Here is a 25580-nt window from a genome sequence, read left to right as displayed (position 1 = left end):
TTTATTTCTGCAGAATAAAGTTCCTTTATTGTGTAAAGTTTGACTCCCCCTCTTTGGAACATACAAAAGTGGATGAATTTCACAAGTGAGCACTTAAAGAAGTAGCGTAAAAAKCATTTGTGTGAGTTTGTAACAAAACGCTGGTTATAACAAAAACAGATGCAATATAATAGATATTCATATCCCCACACAGTCTAATGCTGTCAAACAATAAATTAAATTAAAAAATGGCAGTGTATTACCAAGGTTCATAAATGTAATTTAAAAAAAAAACTATTTCACCTACAACAACTTAACAAATTAATGCTAAATAATTCTTAAAGTGGTGGCCTCTTCAGGCAACCGCAAATGCCATAGATTCAGAAGTTTACTATGAAATGTGTTTTAAAAAGCAAAAACTGCTAAATCCACTGTCCATGAGCAAGCATGTTGATGGACCAACAAACGCTCAAAAAGGTGTGACGTGATTGGATAGCATGCACTGAAGTCCATTACATGATTGGACAGCCCAACACTGGTGTCCTCCTTGACTTGATTGGACAACATTGTGCCCACATATACAACGGCCAATAACATTACAATCTCCCTTCCGTAATGGTGCGGCAGAATGTCTCCGGGCACCAATAGGAAATCTCCCTTAGCTGTGGTGGTCAGTGTTCAGAAACTTCAGCACCAACACGCCGACTGCTTCTGTCTTCAATTGCTCTTTCTTCACACACTAACTAGTAGAACACACGTGATGGTTCAAGTTGCAGAAGACCTTCCAGGGGTTGACCATAGCCAGATGCCTGCCTGTCCATCTCTGTCTGTTGGGGCCACTGCCCCTCTAAACCGGTGGCTGTCCGTTGTGCCTCAGCCCTGTGTAGGGCCACAGGAGCTGCTGGATGGTCACCCAGGAGTCCCCTGTCCCCACGGGCGCTGCATCRACGGCCGGCTGCAGCACCAGGCTGGCTAGGAGGGCCAGGAGGCCTGCTAGGACCACTACTAGGGCCAGCCACAGCCACAGTCCCCGGGACCCACTCGCTGCAGACGCAGGCTGGGAGGAGTAGCCTGAACCCGGGGCTGCTGCGGCCTGCTCTGCCAGGATGGGACTGGAGAGAGAGTGGGAGAGAGGGAAAGAGAAGATTTAGAATGGACGCCAAAATAAGATTTAGCCTGGGTTAGGCGAAGCCAAGCTAATGTCTGGATGAGACAGTCAGTCTGCTTTAGCCAGCTGGTCGTCTGTCCGTATCCCCAAAGCAGTGATGTAGCGATGCAGAAACAGACTGGTGCCTAGGCTAAGTTAGGATGGCGTTAGCAGCGTGGACTGACCACCACTTTTAAAGCACTCTGTGAAGCACACACCTGGTACACAGACAATAGAAAAACAGCACTAAAGCACTGCAGCAGGTTGAGCGGCGAGGCACTGCATGTCTCACATACACTCCCCAGAGCACACACACACACACACACACACAAAGTCACACCAGTTCTCCTGATGGGAATGGATGGAAGAGATTAGAGCTGAAGGAGAGTTTGTTTGAAGCAGAAACACTGAACCGAGACCCTCACCACAACCACACATCCAGAGACTGCCCGGGCTCAGAGACCAAGGGCCAGATTGACAAAGCGTTCGCTCTAGACCAGGTATATTGTTTACACCCGTCTTTCTGCTCAGTCAATCTGGACCAGAGTCTGCTCCCCGGACCTAAAGCAGCACAGCCTGGAAGCCAGATGGTCTTATGATTTAACCCACTGCTTTACATTTGTCAAGCAGTTGGCTGAAGCAGAAAACAGACAGGAATCCAGGCTACAGCATCAAGAACGCTTTTCACACTACTGAGCTAAGCCGAGCTGTACTGCTCTGGCCTCGTTACGCATCCACGGTAGTTGGTGAAAAAAAACTATTATCTGAGCCAGCACAGTACAGTATGGTTCAAGTGGGCACGATGGTGTGAAAAGTATATAAGCCTCAGGAGCAGCAGAGAAGCTGCTAAGCCTAACCAGCTACGCAGCAGTAAAAAGCAGTGCTGCCTGGCTGTAGATGGAAGCGAAACACTAGTGGTTGGTTRACTACTAACGTCTTGTTGGGCATAATCAGGGCGGTGATTTTGTTGCCCAGCTCAGTGAGACTGGACTTCCTCTGAACGGGCACTTCTCTCCTCTCCTCATCTGAAGGGGAGTCTGTGTCGTAGGCAGGCCTGTGGAACGGTGTGGGCATGCACGGTTCACACACACACACACAAAAATACATACACACATAGACACTCTGTAATGCATGTCTCACACACACACACACACTTGTTTAACACAACACACACTAAGGACCCACATTGTTACATACATGCTCAGGGCATGAACACAAAAGCACACAGATACTCTGCAATCAAATGTCCCACATGCGCTTGTTATGTACGCAGGTTATTCTCCTGCTGACTAGGTAGAACCACAGACTTGTTACATACATACAGTACATGGTTGGGCAAATTAAAATGGGCACATCATGCAGAACGTTTGTTTTCAGGTTGAGGTCAAGTACGACACTCGCGTGTGCTTCTGACACARAGTCGATATCAGCACTTACCCCTTCATCAGCATCACGAGTGAYGGCTCGTCAGTCTCAACCCAAGCCCCGGAGCTAACAAAGCGCTTTAGAGGAGGACGCCCCGTGCTCTTCCCTGTCACATTCCTGTAACCGCGCCACATACATACGTCACATTCCACACAAACACCGCACACAGACTACACGGCCCGCAAGTCATGTTTTAACAAAGGCCCCTAGATGGACATTTCTCCCTCAGAAATCCGAATGGTGTTTGTTTTGCAAAACAGGGTCAAGACTGCGTTTTAAATATACTTCAACAACTCCCCACTTCCCCCACACAGTGCTGCAGTCTACCTACCAGGGAGATCTGTGGGTGAGTCTCTCCGCCTCCGTCTCGGTGGTGTCCTGCAGTTTATTAGGCATGTCAAAATGCATGGGTCCCCCTCCACCACCGGACCGGGGGATAGCTGCTATGCTGACCCGTCGGGCTGATGCCTGACGAAAGGAGGAATAGGGAAACAATACAAGACAGTGTACAGATGCACAGACAGTGATTACTACAGTGACTAAAACAGCAGCACATTATCATATACACTGAGCCTAAACTGACCTACCTTATAGTACGTTGCTCCAGATTGCTTTTTGCCTCTGAAATCATCTGAAGGAAACATATTCAGTATTAGAAAGAAACATAAGATAGAGGTATGTGTGTGTGTGTGTGTGTGTGTGTGTGTGTGTGTGTGTGTGTGTGTGTGTCCCTCACCGGAGTGTGTTCCTCCAGAGTGGGAGCCGAAGGACCTCTCGTTCTGCAACATGTTCTCCCTCAGCTCAGTGAGCTCAGCGTGTTCCTTAGTGTACATCCTCCTCAGGTTCTCTACATGCTGGACCATTATCTCTACTGCCTTGCCTGTACGAGACTCCTGGAGGGGGAGAGAGAGCGAGAGGTTACACACATACACCACCCCCCTCCACCGCTTTACCAGTACCTATACGAGACTCCTGCAGGGGGAGAGAGACATCACACAGACGCCGACCTACACCGTCTACCTAGATGACTCTCCTCAAGAGAGAGGGGGACAAATCACGCAATTCAATTGTACTGTACCTGGTGTATGGCGCCCAGCATCTCTGAGCGACTGGACACTCTGGTCATGGACTGGATGAGGACGTCCAGGTTCTTCTGAAGTCTCTCGATGATCTCCATAGACTGGTTATCATCCTCACACAGAGGGGCCAGGGCCTGGGAAGAGCAGACACGAGGAAGGTAAAAAAGGAAATTGTATACCCCTCTCACCTGTAGCAGGTCCTGACAGCTACATTTGGACACCTCACTCCTGTGTCTCCCTCCTCAACCTGTCCCTTTACATGTGGTTGAAGTCTCCCTTCTACCCAGTCCCTTCCTCTCACCTGTAGTAGTCCCTGGCAACTGGACACCTCCCTCCGGACGTTCTCCTCGGCCAGGTCCCGTGACCTCTCCTCCAGCCTCAGCCTCTTCTCCAGGGTGAACAGGTCACACTTAAAGCCCAGGGACAGGCGCTGGAACTCCGTCTGACAGGAAGACAACACAGCCTTAGCTCTATGATGGTACATACAGAGAGATAATCAAGAGAAAGAAAATGTTGGAAAGCTTACCACTACCTCAATCTCCTTGTCGTTAGGGGACAGGCTGCAATGAGGAAAACAGAGAGTATCACAGTATGTGTCACTAGAAAACAACGCTATGAGTCAGTACCTGAGAGCATTTATATTATCATCTTGCAATGRATCTCTAAAATATGAGGTATTGTACTGTATTGTTGAGTATCCTACCTGCTTCTGTCACCTACGGTTGAGTCCTCAGAAACAACAGAGGTTTCAACTGGTATGGGACACAGAGAAACATAGAGAGAGCAAGAGAAAGAGGCTCATGGTTTAAAATATTCAAACATTTGTCTTGCTATTGATCTCTGTTTTACAATAGAAAGAGATAGATTAGAAAAACTATAAATCGACCACACAACGTGACAATTTTGACTTCAGTCAGTAATTGGACTTATACTATCATCAATATATTAGCAGCATTCTCAGCTGAGGTATCTGGGGTTAACTCACCGTTCTTCTCTGTGGTAACACCGGTTTCACTCAGGTCCTCTTGTACCTTCCCTTCCTCGATGACATCCATACTGTGAGACAGCTCCTGGATGATTGTGGTGAACGTTACACACTCCGTACACACACACTTCTCCCTCACTGTACACACACTCTTCCCGGTCTCGCTGCTATCCTCCGCCTCAGACACACACGATTCTAAACAATCTAACAGACTGTATCCAGGAACCAATGTCACATTGTACAGATCTAGCTAGGTATACTGTAGGACTATCATTCATTCTGCCAGAGCGCTGTGAAGTGCTTCCCTGTGTAGATAAGCACAGAGTCGACTAAAGTGAAAGAATGTTCACTCCCACACAAGGCAGGAAAGACAACATTTTCTCAATAAGTCACAAGGTCATGATACTATGTATGCAAAGTTCTCACTATCACAGAGCTCTCATCTCAAATGATTTGTGCACTACTTTTGATCAGAACCCCTTGTAGTGCACTAGGGATTAGGGTGCCATTTGAGACAGGTAGCCATATATCATTAAATAGACAGCTCACCAGTTCCTTCTTGAACTTGCTCCTGAGAACCAGGGAGTCCATTTTGGCTCCTGGGGGGTCAGGCGTCGTAGCATCCCTTGGACCCTGTGACGGGTCAGTGGGCGCAACATTCAGTCCATCCATGGTCTGAGAGCCTCCGTCCCCTGCCAGATTGACTGTCCCTGTAGAGACGGTGAAAGGAGTGTTACACACACACACACACACTCTCCCTCACACACAATGTTGGCAGGAGGCCATAGCTCTTCTATTTCCTCCTACCTGCCAAGTCCACCTCCGCTGTAGACACCTGCACCACTGACTCCTGTATGCCCTCCTCCTCCTCCTCTAGTACTGGTAACAGGCTGGTGCTGAACACACACACACGAGAGCGCTGCAGCAATTCCACCATGCCAAAACAATTGCACAACTTGCCCTTATCACTACCGGGTGCCTCTATCACAACCAAAAGCAAGAGTAACGTTCCAAACAATTCCAAACAAAGCCGACATTAGCCTCCTAACAGAAAATACATCTCAGCACACAGACAGCATAAGTCGGAGGAAAGTACACCACTTCCATCATGTAACTAGGACACAACCATGTATACACACACACACAGACACTCACCTGTCCTCTGCTAGCACTCTCTCAGCCAGCTGGTCCTGGGTTAGCTTCTGAGAAAGAGCGAGAGAGGTGAGAGATAAATGCAGGTGGCCTTGTAACACACTTTCAGCACCCTGTGTCGGAGGAAGTTCACGATTAAAAAGAGAAACACGCGCACAATTGCATACCGTACCTGTCCCATGGTATCAGAATGTTATCTCTGCTCTGTACAGTGAATATACAAGGACGGAATGGAGAACGCTCATTTCTTACATAATGTGCTGGTTGATGGAGAGCCCTGCAGCGGAGTGTGCGGTGTGTGTGTGTGTGTGTGTCGGGGGCTGCGAGTATGAGTGTTGGACAGAGTAAGTGTGGACGACGCATTTACACTGGCAGGGCAGTAAGTAGTGGGGGCGGTGGAATACAGCACACACACTTCAGATACGTAAGAGTAGAACTCACTGACTATATAAAACTGGGCACTTCAGCGCAGGGCTGTTATACAACTGGTGGGTCTAATCCTGAATGCGGATTGGTTAAAAAGGTAAATGGAACTGTGCATAACAATCAAGATGAGAATGACACTATAAAACCAACCTCAAATCTCACTGCAAAACAGATAAAAGGGATCTGGATCTATCTATGAAGCTTTTAAACTCTCCACAACCCATGTTTATATACAAAACGGTTATTCAGAAGGGAGGACACGGGACAATCAAAGACTGTTGCATTTATTCACGCAACAACCGGTCCATGACATTGCTTAAGCAAACACGGTGTTGAAGTCAAGCAGATTTGGCCAATAACACCAGTCTTCGTTTCCTGCCACTGAATAACTGCCTAAGCTGATGTTACTATGTGTTATGAAGTGTTCATAAAGGGATTATAAAGCTTTAAGTGTGTTCAACCAAGTTTCAATACCGGGAATAATGCATATTTAACCCGAGAGTCCCAGGAAATACAGCAAAAATCAGTTGTGCCCATTTAAAGCCAAGATACTAAGCCAGGGATAGTCATTGCACCACTAGCCTATGTAAAGATTTCATACCAAGTGAAATTGATATTTAGCAATGATATAGTAACTTTGTTCGCCAATTACATTTTTGTGAATTGCGAAACAGGCCGTTCATACATTCTGAGCGTTATGTTCCTCAATTAATTCAGCATATTTCAGCAGTAGGCTAGGCCTAGGCTGTGTCAACACAGAGCGCACTCTTGAGTTTTCAAATCATACAGACTTTGTAACGGCTGTCAAACAAAAGTAAAATGACCAAAGTTGCTAAGCTTGCTAGATAACCTCCCAGCGAATGACATAATATCTCCTATTTGGCTAAATCGAGTGGATGATTATACAGATAGCAGGTCAGCTCATGAATAACAGAGAAATTAAGAGAGGAAATTGTAAGGTATCTTAACGGGAACCAATACCATTTGCTGATCACACGTTCTCTACCGAAGCTCTCATATGGGCAGCAATAGGAGACAGCGCAGAGAAGCCGGGGAAATGTTAAAACGGTATTTTGACACACGCTTTAATAATGAAACCTCTGATGATAACTCTAAACTGCATTCCGTTCTCTGTGTGCAGTCCGGCAGTGTCAATTATGTGCGTGATTTGAATTGATGGCGACTTTGTGTTTAGTAAATATGTTTGGCTTCCATGCAACAACCTGCTTGGATAATGTGCCATTTAATTTTTTTGCCAATCTGCTGCTGCACATGTATATTTTGTGGAATTGCGTTAGTGCGACATTGGGGGAAAATATTGTAATTTCATATTTTGTTTTCTGGAAATGTGAAGAGTGAGACACTCCTGGGATCCTGGTTACCGTTGTTAATTGGGTTTTAAAAACTCACATAAGTCAAACTTGAMTAATAGCCTACAAAGAGATACATATTAATTATTATTATTAGGTGGGTGCTTGCTTGCTTTGCTTGCTTTTCTCCTGTGTTTTTCTCCCCAAGACACACACAGAGAGTTGGGTCAAGGTCAGGCATCAATGGCTACACTTGAGCAATTAGGGTTTACTGCCTTGCTCAAGGGCACAGACAGATTTTTGACATGGCTCAGAGATTCAAACTAGCAACCTTTCGGTTCCTGGCCCAACGCTCTAACCGCTAGGCTACCTGCTCTCCAGTCTACCAAACTGACAGACAGATCCAGCTCTAACCGCTAGGCTACCTGCTCTCCAGTCTACCATAAACTGACAGACAATCCAGCTCTAACCGCTAGGCACCTGCTCTCCAGTCTACCAAACTGACAGACAGATCCAGCTCTAACGCTAGGCTACCTGCTCTTCCAGTCTACCAAACTGACAGACAGATCCAGCTCTAACCGCTAGGCTACCTGCTCTCCAGTCTACCAAACTGACAGACAGATCCAGCTCTAACCACTTGCTAATCCTCACCACAGACAGAAGAAACTTGCACTCTCAACTCGATTAAAAGGAATTTGTTGGCTCCCCCTGGAAACATTTCTCACCGGAGTGCCACTCCGCTGTGCCTACACAGAGCAGGAGACTGGAATAACAGAAATAGCATGTCTGTCTCTGCGGATTGAATCACAGCTAACCCCTGTAACAAGACTGAAATAACCGAACACAAACCGGCTCAGAAAATATAGAGAAAGGTTTACAGTAGACTACACAATGGTATACACGCAAAGATAAAGACTACATTATTACACAGACATAACATATGTGCACAATCTGGAGCTAGGAACCAAATAAGCCATACTTGCCTCCTTTGGAAAAGTGTACCGTGCAGTGGTTCAGTGAAGCAATTGGGGCAGAATACTCACACAGGAGTTAGGGACCATGGTCCTCCTCCACCCTAACCCCTTCCTCTCTGGGCACAGCCCTCAGCCGACTAGCCCCTGTCCATACCCCTCCATCCACAACACACAGCACCACTCAGCCCAACCAGGAAGAGAATGAACAGAGAGAGTAAAAGACAGAGAGAGGGAAAGAGCAAGCGATAGAAAAGGGGAAGTCGAGAGGAGAGAGATGGTGTCACAGTGGCTGTGACTGTCAATGAAGGAAGTTAGTTTTCCCATCATCGTGCCATCCGTAAAATACTTCCTGTGTATTGTACTGACCTGCGCGTCACTCATATTGGTTGAGGTGATGTTGTCCTCTCCTCCTTTTCCTCTTTCACTGCCATCTGTCTGCTGGGGGCTGACCCAGAGAGAAAGTTGAAAAATCAGTGTATCAGTGTCGCTTGGAGCCCAACCGGAGAAATTATAAATGTTTTGGTGGGTGTTTCTCCCTCTCAGATAGTAGGAAGCAGCTGGGGTCACTGACTGTGACTGCACCAACCTATGAGAGCGGTCACTGCTCCAGCCCCGATTACAGGTGCTTCGTGGGTATGCAAAGTATCGCTAAAGGGGCCCAATTACACAGCAAACATTTCCCTCCTCACAGCTTGGAAAACACTAAATTTGACTGGCAAATGTGTCGAGAGGAAGAGAAGCGTGTTACAGTGCACTCACACACACCGAAACTACAACTGTACAGTAAAAGCCACTGAGAGCTCTGTTCTCACCTTCCAGTCAGTAAAATGGTCTCATCCATCACAGGGTAAGTGCAGCTGGGAGATACAATCTCAGCCAGCCTAGGGGGTGGACTGTTCCCAGCAGTGACAGTCCTGTCGTGTTCTGGTGAGCCAGGCTGAGGTGTGTCTTGAAGAAGAGGCACTATGGTGTCAGGGCTCATTGTATCTGGACAAAAGGGTGAGTAGGAGTCATAAGGTGAAATGGCATTGGAGAGGGCCATCCAACTGAATGCATGAAGACAATACTAATTTGCTGTAGTTGCAGGCTAGAGTGAGTCAGGGATTGCATGGTGCAGAGAGAGAAAGACTGATCAGAGGGGAGGAAGAGAGAGAGTGATGGAGACAGAGTTGGTCTTACCCAATAGAGAAGAGTGGGAGGGAGGGAGTGGATGCTCCTCGGTGTCAACAGCCGGCTGGTGGGTGTCCTCAGGCCCAAAGCATTCTGGTAGTTTGGCACCCTGAGGCACAACACATACAGATCATTTAAAAAAGAAAGAGTATGAATATGATAAACAGACGAGCATCAATACATAAGCCACCTGTCCATTCAGTTAATGGGAAAGGATGTAGCGATAAACTGGCAAGCAACAATGCCTTTGCTTACCCAACAACAAAGCATAAAAAACAACCTCTTATATCACCTCTGTATCAGTGTGAGTCACTGCCCATTCCCTATCGATCCGATTAAGTAAGAAAGCTCGACTTCAGAAGAGGAGCCATTCTGTTTTGTCTATCTAGAACTAGTGACATGAGCAAATAAGTCCCTTTGGTAGTCAAATAAAAGCAAGGTTGTACGATTTGTTATGTCAAGTGGGAGGAAAGTAAAAAGTATGAGAGAGGAAGATGGAAGGAAAGAGTGTGTTCCAGCCTAGATTGGTCCATGTCCTGTTGTCTATTCACAGAGGTGTGGTTAACACTTCTGCTCCTGTTCCAATACTCTTAAAATGCTTCCTTCCTGTGTTCCTTCCTTGGAGGGGTCACTGATCAGACATGACAGGACTGGTAAAAGCTACACAAAACCTAAGTGACCAGGATAGATAGGTGATTCATTCAAGGAAGAGGTGAGGGAAGGATGTATGTTCAAAGTATTTGAACGGGGCCTATGACCGTTTCCCCTTTTCCTGCCCACCAGCACCAAAGGAAGAAGTGGCCTCTTAAAACTGTCATCATCATCACATACGGTCACACGCACTCCGACGACTACGTAGATCTACATACTAGAAGGGACATCCCCATTCAAAGCAATGTTCCAAGGTGGGGTTCTACTCAAATGAACACCCATTTTGTTTTATATGAAAAACAACCACCAGTCAAATCTTAACAGCGACAGAGCTGTGTTCCTTTCACAAAACGCATGACGAGGGTAACCCCTCAAAAACGTGCATTTTTTAAAATATGTTATATAGTTCAGTCTTTTAAGTCTGGAGTGGATAACCACCAAACTCATCCAGAGAATCGCTTTAAAGCACACTGTCACAGTAAGAGTACATCCACAGTAATAGGTTTTAAAGACTGCCATCTACCTGTGGGGATAGACTGTTCACCCTCTGGTCACTGTCTGTTGACGCTGTGGTTTCTGAGAGAAAAAGGCAGAGAGGGGGGTAGAGAGAGGGAGGGAGGGGGAGAAAGAGACAGGAAGGAAGAAGAAAAGCTAATTAGTTAAAGTTGAAAAATCGTCTCTGTGATATTCAGCTGGGGCCACTGGCAAGGTCAAACTAAGCCCCACCCACTACCATCTTGGACCATAATATTAGACCATTGAACTCCCTGTCTGTGTTAGAGTGGGTTTAGAGGCAGTAATAACCACATTCTTTGGGTTCTGGCAGCCAGTGATGCAGGGAGACCACTGGGGATTACTGAACACTTTCACTAGGTTTGGATGACTTTAACACCTGGCCATAGAAGGCTTGCCAGCGAACAGCTACACACACACACACACACACACACACACACACACACAACACACACACACAGAGGTCCTATCTGGAGACCCTGGCCATCTTGGCTGTCCTTGCCACAAACCCAAGAGGCTGGGTGGGTGTCTGGGCCTGATTCTTCAAGGTGGCTGAGTGCTCTGTGACTCCAGGGGATTACAGGGGTAATCTACAAGGCTTTTGACGGACTCACTAACCCTGGTTTACCCAAGTGTTTCCCCCGCCCAGTAGCCCAGAACATAGAGAAAGACCTTACAGGAACTCCTGTAAAACTCACTAAAACACAGCTCAATATGGAGTTATAATAGGATATCATGATCATTACTAATCTGTGGAATCCTACTCACTCACCTCTCAGATCCTCTCCTCCATCTGGTCGGGTCACTTTTTTCGCGAGAGAGGAGAGAGAAGGGAGATCCCCTCAGTCCCCCTCCTGTCCTCTCCCCCACCACGGTCCACCTCTCCCCACCTCCCCTCCCCCTCTCCAGGCTGATCCCCTCTCTCCGTCAGTCTGTCCTCGTCCGTCGGGCCCGTCTCCTGACTCTTGAAGTCCCTGTACGTCTCCACCCCCTCGTTCTTCAGGAAGTCTTGGAGGACAAACTCCTCGTCCCAGTACAGGTCCTCCCCAGCCTGACAAAGTAAATCAGCTGAATTAAAACCTGTTCAGGGAATTGATGTAAGGTCAATCAATCCTATCTAGTTCTAAAGCATTTTTCACATCAGAAGTTGTCAGAGGTTTTCCAGTAACTCTGCCTAGACACCAAAGAGCACGTAGAAGCACGGTAGTGCAGGAGAAACTGTCTAGAAAGGTTCAAGAATACAAACTGATTGAATAGAATAGAACCTCAGATCACGTCAGGAGCAAAACAAACAGTACGATAAAGTTACACTTGTTTATTCAATGTGTCAATGTTTTAATTGCATCTGTCCCTACTTAAATAAATGATAGATATAWATACATAGAATGGAGCCTGTTCAAAGTGCTAATGTGAGGTTTATGAGTTTAATAGCAAAACAAACATGGAGTACGATGAAGTGACATTTTCCCCAAATGCTGATCAAAGATCAGTTGTGTTTCTCRTCCCTAWWAGTTAWGGTTGGGTAGATGGTAAACTGATCTTAGACCTGTGCCTATGGGCGATAATAGACAATAAAGGCACTCACAAAATAACATCACAGAATAGGAGAGAGATGAACACAGAATATTTTTTCCGTATCAGAAAGTGTGCAAAGTGTCCACACAGCCTCCCACTCCATCCTTTAGCATCTCTATTAAACAGCCTCTCCATCTGGATGGAAAACGTACTCCAAAGTTACACAACTATTCACCATCTGAATCAGAGTTCTATTCTCTGCTATGTTCCATGGCTCTCAATGCCTGTGTGATAACAGTAGCCCAATATCCACTATACCAGACATATTTCTTGCATACAAGTTGAGTGAAACGCTAACTTTCTCTTATCTTCCTACAACAATATATTCTAGACATTCAAAAGCTACATGTCATCTGTGGRGCACAGGGGACACCACCTCTTCCCCCATGTCTCCCCATCTCTCAATTAGTCCTACCTGTGGATCATCAGGGTCAGGGGTTTCACAGCTAGCCTCACTGCTGTCCTGTCTACCTCGTRCCTCCCTCCATCTCTGTATCCCTCCCTCTCCCTCCTACCTGTGGGTCTTCGTCGGGGGTCTGGCAGCTGGCCTCCCTGCTGTCCCCCGGGGTATTTAGCTGGTCCAACTCTTCACGCAGCTGCTGCTTCTGATTCTCCTGCTCCTGAACCCTGCACGGACGAACCCACGTAAATTACACACATATTCACGCAGACAGACACGTAAAGCAACACCCCCCCCCCCATCCATCTACACTAAAGTCAACAATAAAATGGTCACTAGCCACAAATACTTCTGAAACCATGGCAATCATGCATCCAGTGACTACAAAGCAAATGGACAGATTCATCACTCTCACCCAGCCCATTGACAGCGTAGTGAAGGGTCCATAACATAACATACTGTACCCAATCCGCAGGCCCATGCAGTGTCCCATGCTGCTGTTGCCCAGCCTGTACTAGGATGATAGGAGCTCTGGAGAGCCCCTAACTCCCAGTATCGGACAGCTTCTAACACRCAGTCCAAGAGTAGTCCAGAGTAGTTTAGAGGGCCTGTGCACAGCTGGCTAGCCCAGACAACGTTCCCACAGCCTGGCCTGATAACGGCCCACCTCCCCCTTTTATCCTCCAGAGCAGGGCGGCAGTGTGGAACGGGCCCACGTGGCAGTGAGGCAGCTACAGACAGAGAGCCATACTGGGCCAGGACCCAACCACTACTTAGACAGGTTAGAGGTCACCCAGTCAGACCCAGAGCACAGAGACTTCAGGAGAGCAGACAAATATGACCAGATTCCTCCCAAGATCCCTCCTGCCACAGGGTAGTATCTTAGACAATGACAGCCCCTCCCTCCACATTGTAACCCTCTCTTATACAAGACCCGCAAAACCTCCTTGACCAGTGAGAGAAGAGCAGCACCAGTTCCTCTTGACCCTCACTTCCAACAGGCACACACACACACACACACACACACTCAACCCCCACTCACCTGACTGACAGGTGTAGTATCTCAGTGTGGGACCTCCTTATGTTGCTGGCCATCTTGATCAGTTCGTTCTCCAGGGAGTCGGTGTACTGGTCCAACTGCTCCAGGCTGAGGCCCCACTCCGTCCTCCTCTGATCCAGCTCAGACTGCACCGCCTGGGGGGGGGAGAAAGGGCAGGGAGTCAGCCTCTTCCTGGAGCTGCTGGGTCTCCGGCAGTCAGACCGATAGTCTATCCAGCAGTACTAGACATACAGTAAAGTGTGTCCATCTAGTGACACTACTGCACTCACTCTTTACCCAAGAAGAATGTTTACTGTGGACGTGTCTGACGAATGCAGATCGGAGAGAGAAAGGAGGTGGGAGAGAGGAAAGGGAGTGAATAGAGTGACAGGGAGGGAGAGAGGGGGAATGAAAAAGAGAGACAGAGGGGGGCAGAGGGAGGTGACAAAGACAGAACGAGAGAGCAGGAAGAGGGGGGGGGGAGCGCGTGAGTGTGTGTGTGTGTGCTGAGAGAGAGACTGCATTTACGCTACAGCACACTAAGCCGCACAGCATTAATAGGCATTGATGGGCTAGAGATAGTTATATAACATTGTAGATTAGGGATCTCTGGAGAGGAGAGAGCGAGAGAGAATGGCCATATTATGTAATCCTATAAAAACTACYAGCAGAGAGAGTCCTATTCAGCTCAAACTCCTCCCTACTCTCCACATTGAACTCAGTAGMGCGCATCTCAATATCCTAATTGCTCTTTTCCTTGTCTCATTTCCTGTATCTGCATTCTGCYCTGATCTGAAAGAACAGGATAAGTGAAAAGCAATATGATGGAAAACCAAAATAGATTTGCTTTATTCTCTTGCATCTCTGAACCTAGAGAAACACCAACCTCCGCTTTGGTACACATATTTGACCCCCAGCATGCCTACGCACAGACAAACACCTACACACACAGAGTTACTCAGTAACAGAGTTACTCAGTAACATCCTCCTCTACCACTGGGCTAGATAGCGGGTTGATACAGCCACTAATGGCTCTCTAGTGTGTGTGTGAGTGGGTGCGCGCGCACGAGCGAGAGAGAGATCAAGATAGTGTGTGGGTGTGTATGCCCCTCACCTGCAGTCTGGGGTCTTTACTAGCCCCTGGTCCTCCATAGTGGTGTATGAGTCCTCTGAGTGTTGACAAGATGGAGAGGCCCTCGTCCTTAAAATCTCTCTTCTGAGAACAAACAGAAAAACAATGAATGTGTTTCAGGCGTAACTACTTGAAGTATTAATCAAATTCAATTTGCTATGGAAGAAAATTAGTAATGTATCTACACCACATAGTCAAAGAACAATGACATCATAGACGCACAAAAAGTAGTTTCCTCCATGCACACTGCTTTTAAAATGTGTGCTGGTTAGATACCAGTCCCTGCATAGTGTATGGAGTGCATAATTAGGACAGTAAGGGCTGAAGATATCTAATGAATTATCAGGACTGCTGTATCTATAGTGTAAAATTGGGACAATGTCTGCTGTATCRACTGTATAGAGTACCAGTTTGTTGACGAGGCTCTTGAACTCAAGGGACATCTGGTCAGGTGTGGGGCCCTGCAGGAGCAGTAACACCTCCCTGTCCAGAGTCTCATCTAGCGCAGATGAAAAGCTCAGCGGCGACACACACTCCGCACCCTGGAAATAAAACAACACGACTTGGTCATTTACCCRGAAGCGGATAGGCTGATGGTGTCAATAAACTGTAGCCTAATAGGGTCCCTGGAGCTGATGTMTTGGGTGAATACAGTGGGTTGTTGCTCGAAAATGTGAGCGTACTCAAACAGAGAGAGTGGGTGTTCAATTCACTAGCCGCAAACATGGAACTAGGGGATATATTTAACTKACCTCCGGAGGTGTTTGAGCAAGGGCCAGTTCTGTCTGCAGGGATCCTGAAGTGCTCTGGTTCAACCTGTATGCCACCGACAGGGAGAGACCTGCACTGCAAGAGGGAGAGCGAGGGAGAGGGAACGAGAATGCAAAGGGACAGAATGAGAAAGGGGGAAAAAAAGAACATCATCCCACTCCACAGAGAAAAGACTMCTTCACGGCAGAAAGAGAGAGAGAGCAAACCAAAACGGAACAAACTACGAAGACAAAAGGACATAGTTAAACAACAGAGAGAACACACAGCATTCCCCAATCCTGCTACTAGAATAGTCAAGGCGCCATCTCTAGTACAGTGTACTTACACTGCCATGTCTGGCTGCATCATGTGCATCCGTCTCTCCAGCTTGGTCTTGTCTGCTCTCAACAGCTGTCAGAGACAACAACAGACATCAAACACGGTTAGATAACAACACTACTGCTGCAGCTAATACATATTCCCTGCAGCTGACAGAGACAGAAAGAAATGGATATCCATAGTGCTCTGCTGAGAGAGACAGAAATACTTTMTATACCCCGTMTTCACCCCAATTCCGTGGTKTCCAATTGGTTGTTACAGTCTTGCCTCATCGCTGCAACTCCCGTACGGACTCGGGAGAGGCGAAGGTCSAGAGCCGCGCGTCCTCCGAAACACAACCCAACCAAGCCGCACTGCTTCTTGACACAATGCCCACTTAACCCAGAAGCCAGCCGCATCAATGTGTCGGAGGAAACACTGTGCACCTGGCGACCGTGTCAGCATGCACTGCGCCAGTCCCGCCACAGGAGTCGCTGGTGTGCGATGGGACAAGGACATCCCTGCCGGCCAAACCCTCCCCTAACCTGGACGACGCTGGGCCAATTGTGCGTCGCCCCATGGGTCTCCCTGTCGCGGACGGCTGCGACAGATCCTGGACTCGGACCCACAATCTCTAGTGGCACAGCTAGCACTGCGATGCAGTGCCTTAGACCACTGCGCCACTCGGGAGGCCTGACAAATACTTTTGCAGAGCTCTCGGTCGGCAGTTCAGAGCAGTGGGTTACAGTGTTGCCACTCCTTTATGATCTAGTGCATGGGAACAGGGGCTAAGGGGAGATTTGGGATAGGGTAATGCTTTCCAGACAGCCTCCTCACCTCTGTGGCCGACGAGTACTCCACCACTGCACCCTTCAGCTCCTCAATCTGTCTGCACTTCTGTAGAGGGGTGACAACATGACAGCAATATTCTTGATTTCCATCAACAATATCCTATTTCCCCCAGGACAATGTCTCGGAAACGTTCTACATGTACGGTCATATGAATGAACAGATCAAAAAAAAATGTACGATCAAAAGGCTTCCATACCCTGAAGCCTGGGTTATTACTGATCTCAGGACCCAATCTACAGTGTGACTTTCGCTTTGTACAGCCGTGTTACCATGGCAAATGTAGGGGACAGCACGGCTACAATAACGATACAGCTTTATTCCTTACTGAACAGATACTGAACAAAAGTACTAGAAAGAAATGCTTTGTTTTTTTATTCAGATGATACTGACCTGGAGTATGAGGGATTCCTTTTCACTCACGACAGCATCGAAGGAATGGTTTTGGACCTGCGGATGAGAGAACAGACACTACACCATGACACCGCTGGCACTCATCCACAACACAGACAGACCAATCAGGAGCAGGCGTGGGGGATCACTTTGATCCTGAAGGCCAGTTACACAGGTCCATAGCACTGCACTCCAGGCCTTTTCAGAAGAGCATGAAAGGCGAAACAAACATTAACACAACCTTTACTTCTAGGTGCAGTTGGCCAGAAACAGATTACTAAGAAGCATTCTAAACGGAGAACCTTAATTGAAAGTGATTTTCTTTTAGTCGAGAACTAGGCTTAATCTGTTTCCAGGAAACCGCTTTCTAGTTGCCTACCTTGAATCGCTTATTCCCTCGACGGTGCAATAGATTGTTCACTTTTATTCACTGCAGACACACAACGTTTATGTGGACCCACCTGCAGCTCAGCGTTTAGGTCACACAGTTCAATCATCCTCTTCTGGAGGTCATCCATCTCCATGGTGACCTTGATGTTCTAGTCCAAAAGGTAGAGAGGGGGTAGGAGGAGCGAGAGATGAGTAATTCAACCCAAAAGAGACGGCTTATTTTACCCTACCATGTCACCTAACAAGGTACATTAGACTAGATAGCTATGGAATGGCATTTCCTAAATCGGTGTTTCCCAACCCTGGTCCTACATTACTCTCAAAAGTACACATTTATATTGTAACACATCGGATTCAACTTGTCAACTAATCACCAAGCCCACAATTAGTTGAATGAGGTGTGTTTGTCAAGGGCTACAACGGAACTGTGTACTGTTGGAGGTACTCGAGGACCAGGGTTGGGAAACACTGTCCTGGATCCTGGAAAAGCTGCTGCTTTGTCGCCCTAGTAGGCACTTAACTGACCAATGACACTGATTGGTCGGAGAGTACAATCCTGATGACTTGCCACCAAATCCATCTCTCATTAAAAGGAATGACAACCACATAGAAGCACTTGAGGCACCTTTTAGATGCCTCCAATTAAATACATGATAAAGTACTGAAATGACCCAAGATCAATGTAGATCTTGCTGAAAGGGGTTCTGTGTGCAGAGAGAAAGGTATCCAGTACAGTACCTCATCCTGAAGACAGCTTATCTTTGCAATCAGACTCTGGTTCTCTCTCTCCTGTTGGGGAGATGTTGGGTTAGTATATGGCTCTGGACATTGTATAGTTAGTTGCATACAGGTAACTGCCAAATGAAACACCAAAACGAGCCAGCTTCAGTGCACCGTGGCATAGATTCTACAAGTGTCTGGCACACTATTGGAGGGATGCGACACCCTTCTTCCATGAGAAATTCCATAATTTGGTGTTTTGTTGGTTGTGGTGGAGACAAAAGGCCACTAGAATGTGCGGTTTTGTCACAACACAATGCCATAGATGTGTCAAGTTGAGGGTGCATGCAACTGGCATGCTGACTGCAGGAATGTCCACCAGAGCCTTTGCCAGAGAATTGAATGTTATTTCCTCTACCATAAGCCGCCTCCGTCGTTTTAGAGAATTTGGCAGTACGTCCAACCGGCCTCACAACCACAGACCACGTGTAACCATGTCAGCTCAGGACCTCCACATCCGGTATGTTTCACCTGCGGGATCGTCTGAGACCAAACACACAGACAGCTAATGAAACTGTGGGTTTGCACAACCGAAGAATGTCTGCACAAACCTTTTCAGGGAAGCTCATCAGAGTGCTCGTAGTCCTCACCAGGGTGTTGACCTGACTGCAGTTCGGCGTCGTATCCAACTTCAGTGGGCAAATTCTCACCTTCGATGGCCACTGGAACGCTGGAGAAATGTGCTCTTCACGGATGAATCCTTGTTTCAACTGTACCGGGCAGATGGCAGACAGTATGGCGTCGTGTGGGCGAGCGGTTTGCTGACGTCAACATTGTGAACAGAGGGCCCCATGGAGGGGATGGGAATATGCTATGGCCAGGCATACTGTAAGCTATGGACAACGAACACAATTGCATTTTATCGATGGCAATTTGAATGCACAGAGACACCGTGACGAGATCCTGATGCTCATTGTCATGTCACTCATCAGCCGCCATCACCTCGTGTTCCAGCATGATAATGACCGGCCCCCATGTTGCAAGGATATGTATACAATCCCGGGAAGCTGAAAATGTCCAAGTGCTTCCATGGCCTGCATATTTAGACATGTCACCCATTGAGCATGTTTGGGATGCTCTGGATCGACGTATACAACAGCGTGTTCCAGTTCTCGCCAATATCCAGCAACTTCGCACAGCCATTGAAGAGGAGTGGGACAACATTCCACAATCAACAGCCTGATCAACTCTATGCGAAGGAGATGTGTCTCGCCGCATTAATGGTGGCACACCAGATACCGACTGGTTTTCTGATCCACGCCCCTACCTTTTCTTTAAGGTATCTGTGACCAACAGATGCATATCTGTATTCCCAGTCATATGAAATCCATAGATTAGGGCCTGATGAATTTATTTAAAATCAACTGATTTCCTTATATAAACTGTAACTTAGTAAAATCTTTGAAATTGTTGCATGTTGCGTTTTGTTCAGTGTAGATGGTTGAATAGCATGACAGTGAAGATGGGGTGTGTATATATACCATATGTTTGCTCTGAGCCGAGGCCCTGGCCCTGCTCTCCTCTGTACAGCTCAGACTCATCTTCATCTCCTCCACCTCATCCTTCAACATCTTCTCCTTCTGGGCCAGCTGCTGGCCTCTACAMGGGGGAGAGAGGGACATTATACTAGGGTGTGTGTATGTGGGGCCTAATAGGAGGTTCAATTGAGAGAAGGCAGAATAGGAAGGCAGGCATCTCAAAAGTATGTGTATGCGTGACTGTGTACAATCCATACAGTCTGGCCTGTGACTTGAGCTCCTCGTTCTCCTCTGCTAGTTTCTGGTTATGGTCCTCCATGGTCTCCACATTCTGCTTCAGCTTCCTCACCTCCTCCTGAAGCTTCTGGTTACTGAACTGCAGGTCGGTCACACAGAACACCAGGTCTGACGTCTCACTGGGGATAAAAACACACACAGTCACATTCAGGGTGAAACACAGTTAGTCAAATTGGACAATTGCACGCACACACGAACACGAGCATTACTTACAGATCTGCTCGTGACACCTCCCCTCCAAATGCCTCCAGACTGCCTGAGGTCATGTTCAGCAGGACAGACCTCTTAGCTGACGGAGAGGAGAGAGATGGAGTGAGAGAAGTGGTCTATGCTTAAAGAGAGAATGAGGGAGAAAATACATTGACTTGCTAAAATGATGAGACGTTATGCGTGTGTGTAAGAGTGTGGTGTAGCGAGAGAGAGAGAGCTACTTGGAGGCATGGTACAAGAAAAAACCTTCACCCCTCAGAACAATCATCCGTTTCTCTGATAAGTCCTCTAATGTCTCCTATATGTCTGTGACAGGCTCAGAGTCTGACAGACCATACAGTGGCTTGCGAAAGTATTCACCCCCTTGGCATTTTTCCTATTACAACCTTGAATTAAAATATATTTTTTTGGGGGGGGGTTGTATCATTTAATGTACACAACATGCCTATCACTTTAAAGATGCAAAATATTTTTCTTGTGAAACACACACAAAAAAATAAACTTGTGTGCACAACTATTCACCCCCCCAAAGTCAATACTTTGCAGAGCCTTTTGCAGCAATTACAGCTGCAAGTCTCTTGGAATATGTCTCTATAAGCTTGGCACATCTKGCCACTAGGTTTTTTGCTCATTCTTCAAGGCAAAACTGCTCCAGCTCCTTCAAGTTGGATGGGTTCCGCTGCTGTACAGCAATCTTTACGTCATACCACAGATTCTCAATTGGATTGCGGTTTGGGCTTTGACTAGGCCATTCAAAGACATTTAAATGTTTCCCCTTAAACCACTCAAGTGTTGCTTTAGCAGTATGCTTAGGGTCATTGTCCTGCTGGAAGGTGAACCTCCATCCCAGTCTCAAATCTCTGGAAGACTGAAACAGGTTTCCCTCAAGAATTTCCCTGCATTTAGCGCCATCCATCATTCATTCAACTCTGACCAGTTTCCCAGTCCCTGCCGATGAAAAACATCCCCACAGCATGATGCTGCCACCACCATGCTTCACTGTGGGGATGGTGTTCTCGGGGGTGATGAGGTGTTGGGTGTGCACCAGACATAGCGTTTTCCTTGATGGCCAAAAAGCTCAAAATTTGTCTCATCTGACCAGAGTACCTTCTTCCATATGTTTGGGGAGTCTCCCACATGCCTTTCGGCAAACACCAAACGTGTTTACTTTTATTTCTCTTTAAGCAATGGCTTGTTTCTGGCCACTCTTCCGTAAAGCCCAGCTCTGTGGAGCGTACGGCTTAAAGTGGTCCTATGGGCAGATACTCCAATCTCCGCTGTGGAGCTTTGCAGCTCCTTCAGGGTTATCTTCGGTCTCTTTGTTGCCTCTCTGATTAAGGCCCTCCTTGTCTGGTCCGTGAGTTTTGGTGGACAGCCCTCTCTTGGCAGGTTTGTCGTGGTGCCATATTCTTCCATTTTTTAATAATGGGTTTAATGGTGCTCCGTGGGATGTTCAAAGTTACTGATATTTTTTTTYTAACTCAACCCTGATCTGTACTTATCCACAACTTTCTCCCTGACCTGTTTGGAGAGCTCCTTGGTCTTTATGGTGTCGCTTGCTTGGTGGTGCCCCTTCCTTAGTGTTGTTGCAGACTCTGGGGCCTTTCAGAACAGGTGTATATATGCACTGAGATCATGTGACAAATCATGTGACACTTAAATAAAATCCACCTGTGTGCAATCTAACTAATTATGTGAATTCTGAAGGTAATTGGTTGCACCAGATCTTATTTAGGGGRTTCATAGCAACGGGGATGAATACATACGCACAAACTACTTTTCCGTAAAAAAAAAAGATTTTTTTTTTCATTTCACTTCGTCAATTTGGACTATTTTGTGTATGTCCGTTACATGAATTCCAAATAAAAATCCATTTAAATTACAGGTTGTAATGCAACAAAATAGGAAAAACGCCAAGGGGGATGAATACTTTTGACTGTATGTCTGAATCAACTCACCTGACAGGCTGTCTCGGAGTCTGACAGACTCTTGAGTCAGGTCCTCTGGTGTGTCGTCCCTGTGGTTGTGGTGAAGACAAGGAGACAGACACCCAGAAACATGACATTACATAGTCACACAGTATCACAGGCTTACTTACACACACACACACACACACACACAGGCAGGAATGCAGAGGTTAATGTATCTGTTACAACACAAAAGTTACAAAAGCTTATCTAATAGACAACAAGCTCTGATGAGAATATTCAGCTGCAAATTTGATATGCTTTTGCCCTTGTGACAGAACACATGAACTAGAACACAGCGCCCTCTACAGGCAAAAGTGGGACAAGACGACATGCACTGCTATGTAGTGCACTATGTTTGACCASAGTCCTGGTCAAAAGTAGTGCACTATAAAACYGAAGAGTGCCATTTGGGGGGACACAGAAAACAGCTCCAGTACCCATTCTTTCTGCAGTCATCGATCCACTCCTTCATGATGGCGTGGTAGGTGTCCAGGTCTATGGAGACATCTTTGTGCTCCGGGTCCAGCATATTACACAGGTCCTCCAGCCCCCTGTCCTCAGAACCACGGCTGGTGGTGTGACGCAGGTAGTCCACGATACGAGACACGTACACCTTACCTGAAGGAGCAGGAGGTGGCCAGGTTACTGTCTTTACCAATTGACTGGGTTACTGTAGTCAGTCTGGTAACTAGCATGGTAAGGGACCTCCCCAGGCGTCATAGCAATCTCCTTCCTCCGCCTGAGGTTCTTTCAGTAACAGCTTTTAGTAAACAAAACAGGACTGTGAAGAGACAACCACCCACAGGGAATCTAGAGCACTTGTACCACTTCATTGACTGCTTCAGAAACAAAGAAAAGAAAGTAGACCTGCCTACACCCCAGTGGCGTAAATTATTGGCCGCCTTTTTAACAAAACTTTATCACAGTGTGTGTATGAGATTGTGCCTCATTATGCGTGTTCGATACGGTGAGTCGGGATAGAAGTGTGTACTCCACAATGTGCTCGATTTGATATTTTGAGTGTACTTTCTGTGCTCAGTATATATTTGATACTTTGAGAGTTTCATGCTGTATGTGAGCGCGTGTGTACCTCTGCGCTGGGTGTCACAAACATGGAAAATGGTGTCTAGTAAATCCTCTTCACAGATCAGACTGACCTCAGCCATCATCTCCTTCCGGTTCTCAGAGGACATGGCTCCTACACACACACACACACACACTTTCTGTAACTACACTGGCCAATCGCCAATTCATCAACAGACATTAGCGGCCAATAAACATGATTGTTCTGTCAGTTGCATAACTTTCCTTGAGGCAACATAATAAAATGTACATAATGTGTGTGACATAAGACATGGCGAATGGAAAGGAGTGTGTGAGAGGCCTGAGGAATGCTCGTAACCTCCTGTGATCAATCATCTATAATTGATATCATTGTTCACTAAGAACTGAGCAGTGCCTTCGTAACCCCACCGTGAGTGTGTGTATTCCCCTTACCGTCTCCCATGGACAGTCTCTTGACAACCAGGGCTGGGTAAGGCAGCTCACTCTGCAGCAGGTTGGCAGTGGCGTCCGAAGAGCAGAAGTTGAGGTTACAGGACAGCAGGCTATGCGCAGGTGTGTGAGTTTGGGACAGAGATGGGGTCCTGTGCCTCTCACTGCCATCAGACCCTGTCCCCTCAGGCTGAGTAAACTGGGGACCATGAGAGAAGCTGAAAAAAGTGTCTCCAATCTGGACAGCTGGGGTGGAGCAGTTCCTCTGCCATCCTCTCCCTTGCCCTGCTAACCCCACCCCTGTGCCCCTCCACTCCCCGGGATTACTGGTGATTGTGAAAGTAGCATTGACAGGGGTGGGGGGGTTCATGGTGGGGTTGACATGGGTGGAGTTGGGACAGTGGGAGCTCCTGGGAAGCTGGGGTGAACCCTTGGGGGTTAACAGCCCCTCCCTCTCGCGCTTCTTCAGGATGACTTCCAGGTTGCGGCGCAGGCCGGACTGGGGGTTGTCGTAGCTGCTGGAGGTGAATTTTGGGATCTGGAAGGGCGAGGAGGGGTTCACCTCACAGTCGTGCCGCTGGATGGTCTGCAGCTTACGACAGATGCTGGCAACAGGGTTGTGGCGTTGACGATGGGTCACTCCAAGGTCCATGCTGGAGCAGGGGGTGACAACACAAGAGCTAGAGAGGGGAGAAGCTGTCATTGGAGACCGGCCGTCATTGTAAACATGAATTTGATATTAATTGACCTGCCTGGTAAAGTAAAGGTCAAATAAATCATTAAAAGGAGACGGGTTTAGTGAAAGGAGAGGAATTATACTGATAGTTCATCACACCAGATACTTCCCAAGTTCATCACATTTCAGACATCCCAAATTGACTACAGTTGTTGATTGAGGTTGTTGTAGTCTATCCTTCTTGTGTTTCTTGTGTGTAGACCATAGGGTTATCGTTTTAAAATGGGAGCAACAGAGCACAACACACCAGCAGTCTACCTGGATAAAAATAACGAGCTTACCTGAGCCACTAATTGAAAGGACACTTATTATTAAATCAAATCTTCTGTAAACTAACAAATGTTTCTAAAAACATTGAACTAACAAGAGTGAGTTACCCTAATATATATTTTGTTGACAAGACAAAAATGTTGTAGCCTTGTGTTATGCAAAATACGATAACAAGGACTACCATGAATAATTGACGCCAATTTTCTTTTCTTTTTTTCAATAAATATGAACGACAGACTGTCGTAGTTTATACTTGGATTTTGATGTAGGCTACTAACCTCTCTTTACCGTGTAGCCTATCTTTTGTAAACGTAAATAGTCCTCGTTGAAGTCTCAATTCGCTTGATATAGCCTTCAAAGTCAAACCACACTCGGGAAATCAATCAGAACGCTTGAGTGACGTGAATGCAATTTGAAAGGGACGAGGTAGATCCCTCATCTAAAACCAAGCCAACACTGACCCTATGTGGCCAATAATATTGTTGCATCCCCATTTGATCACAGACCTATAGACTCACAAGTCGAAAGTCTGTGATTTTGCAGTGTAAAAATCCACAATTGGAGATGTGTGATTGGAGAAAGTGGTAAAAACAAACAAATACGTCGTACCACCGGCCACGGGGGTTGTCTATGAAGTTGATTACAGTGCCCTGCAGTGGTGTAAAGTACTTAAGTAAAAATACTTTAA

The 25580-nt window shown here is 46.8% G+C and overlaps 1 protein-coding gene across 1 annotated transcript; it reads right to left on the bottom strand.

Annotated features, from left to right (window-relative positions):
• Positions 1 to 25295, bottom strand: LOC111956007 (inositol 1,4,5-triphosphate receptor associated 2-like). Its single transcript, XM_070434344.1, is given in 37 exon segments — positions 1 to 1091; positions 2061 to 2180; positions 2564 to 2668; positions 2883 to 3019; positions 3139 to 3182; positions 3288 to 3444; positions 3630 to 3764; positions 3932 to 4072; positions 4157 to 4190; positions 4334 to 4382; positions 4616 to 4700; positions 5165 to 5325; positions 5423 to 5511; positions 5771 to 5817; positions 8844 to 8922; positions 9290 to 9464; positions 9657 to 9756; positions 10822 to 10889; positions 11598 to 11862; positions 12902 to 13013; positions 13829 to 13980; positions 14940 to 15041; positions 15365 to 15499; positions 15710 to 15803; positions 16054 to 16118; positions 16863 to 16922; positions 17268 to 17324; positions 17729 to 17806; positions 18396 to 18446; positions 19919 to 20036; positions 20173 to 20331; positions 20426 to 20501; positions 22381 to 22439; positions 22830 to 23010; positions 23483 to 23590; positions 23890 to 24566; positions 25171 to 25295. Coding segments are annotated over 36 exon segments (4512 nt in total). The 5' UTR covers positions 24539 to 24566; positions 25171 to 25295; the 3' UTR covers positions 1 to 826.
• Positions 25296 to 25580: the final 285 nt, after the last annotated feature.

Source organism: Salvelinus sp. IW2-2015, linkage group LG3 (assembly GCF_002910315.2).
Source record: "Salvelinus sp. IW2-2015 linkage group LG3, ASM291031v2, whole genome shotgun sequence".
Taxonomy (NCBI): Eukaryota; Metazoa; Chordata; class Actinopteri; order Salmoniformes; family Salmonidae; genus Salvelinus; species Salvelinus sp. IW2-2015.
The sequence above is the reverse complement of the archived record's forward strand: the minus strand, read 5'-3'. Positions and strand labels throughout refer to the sequence as shown.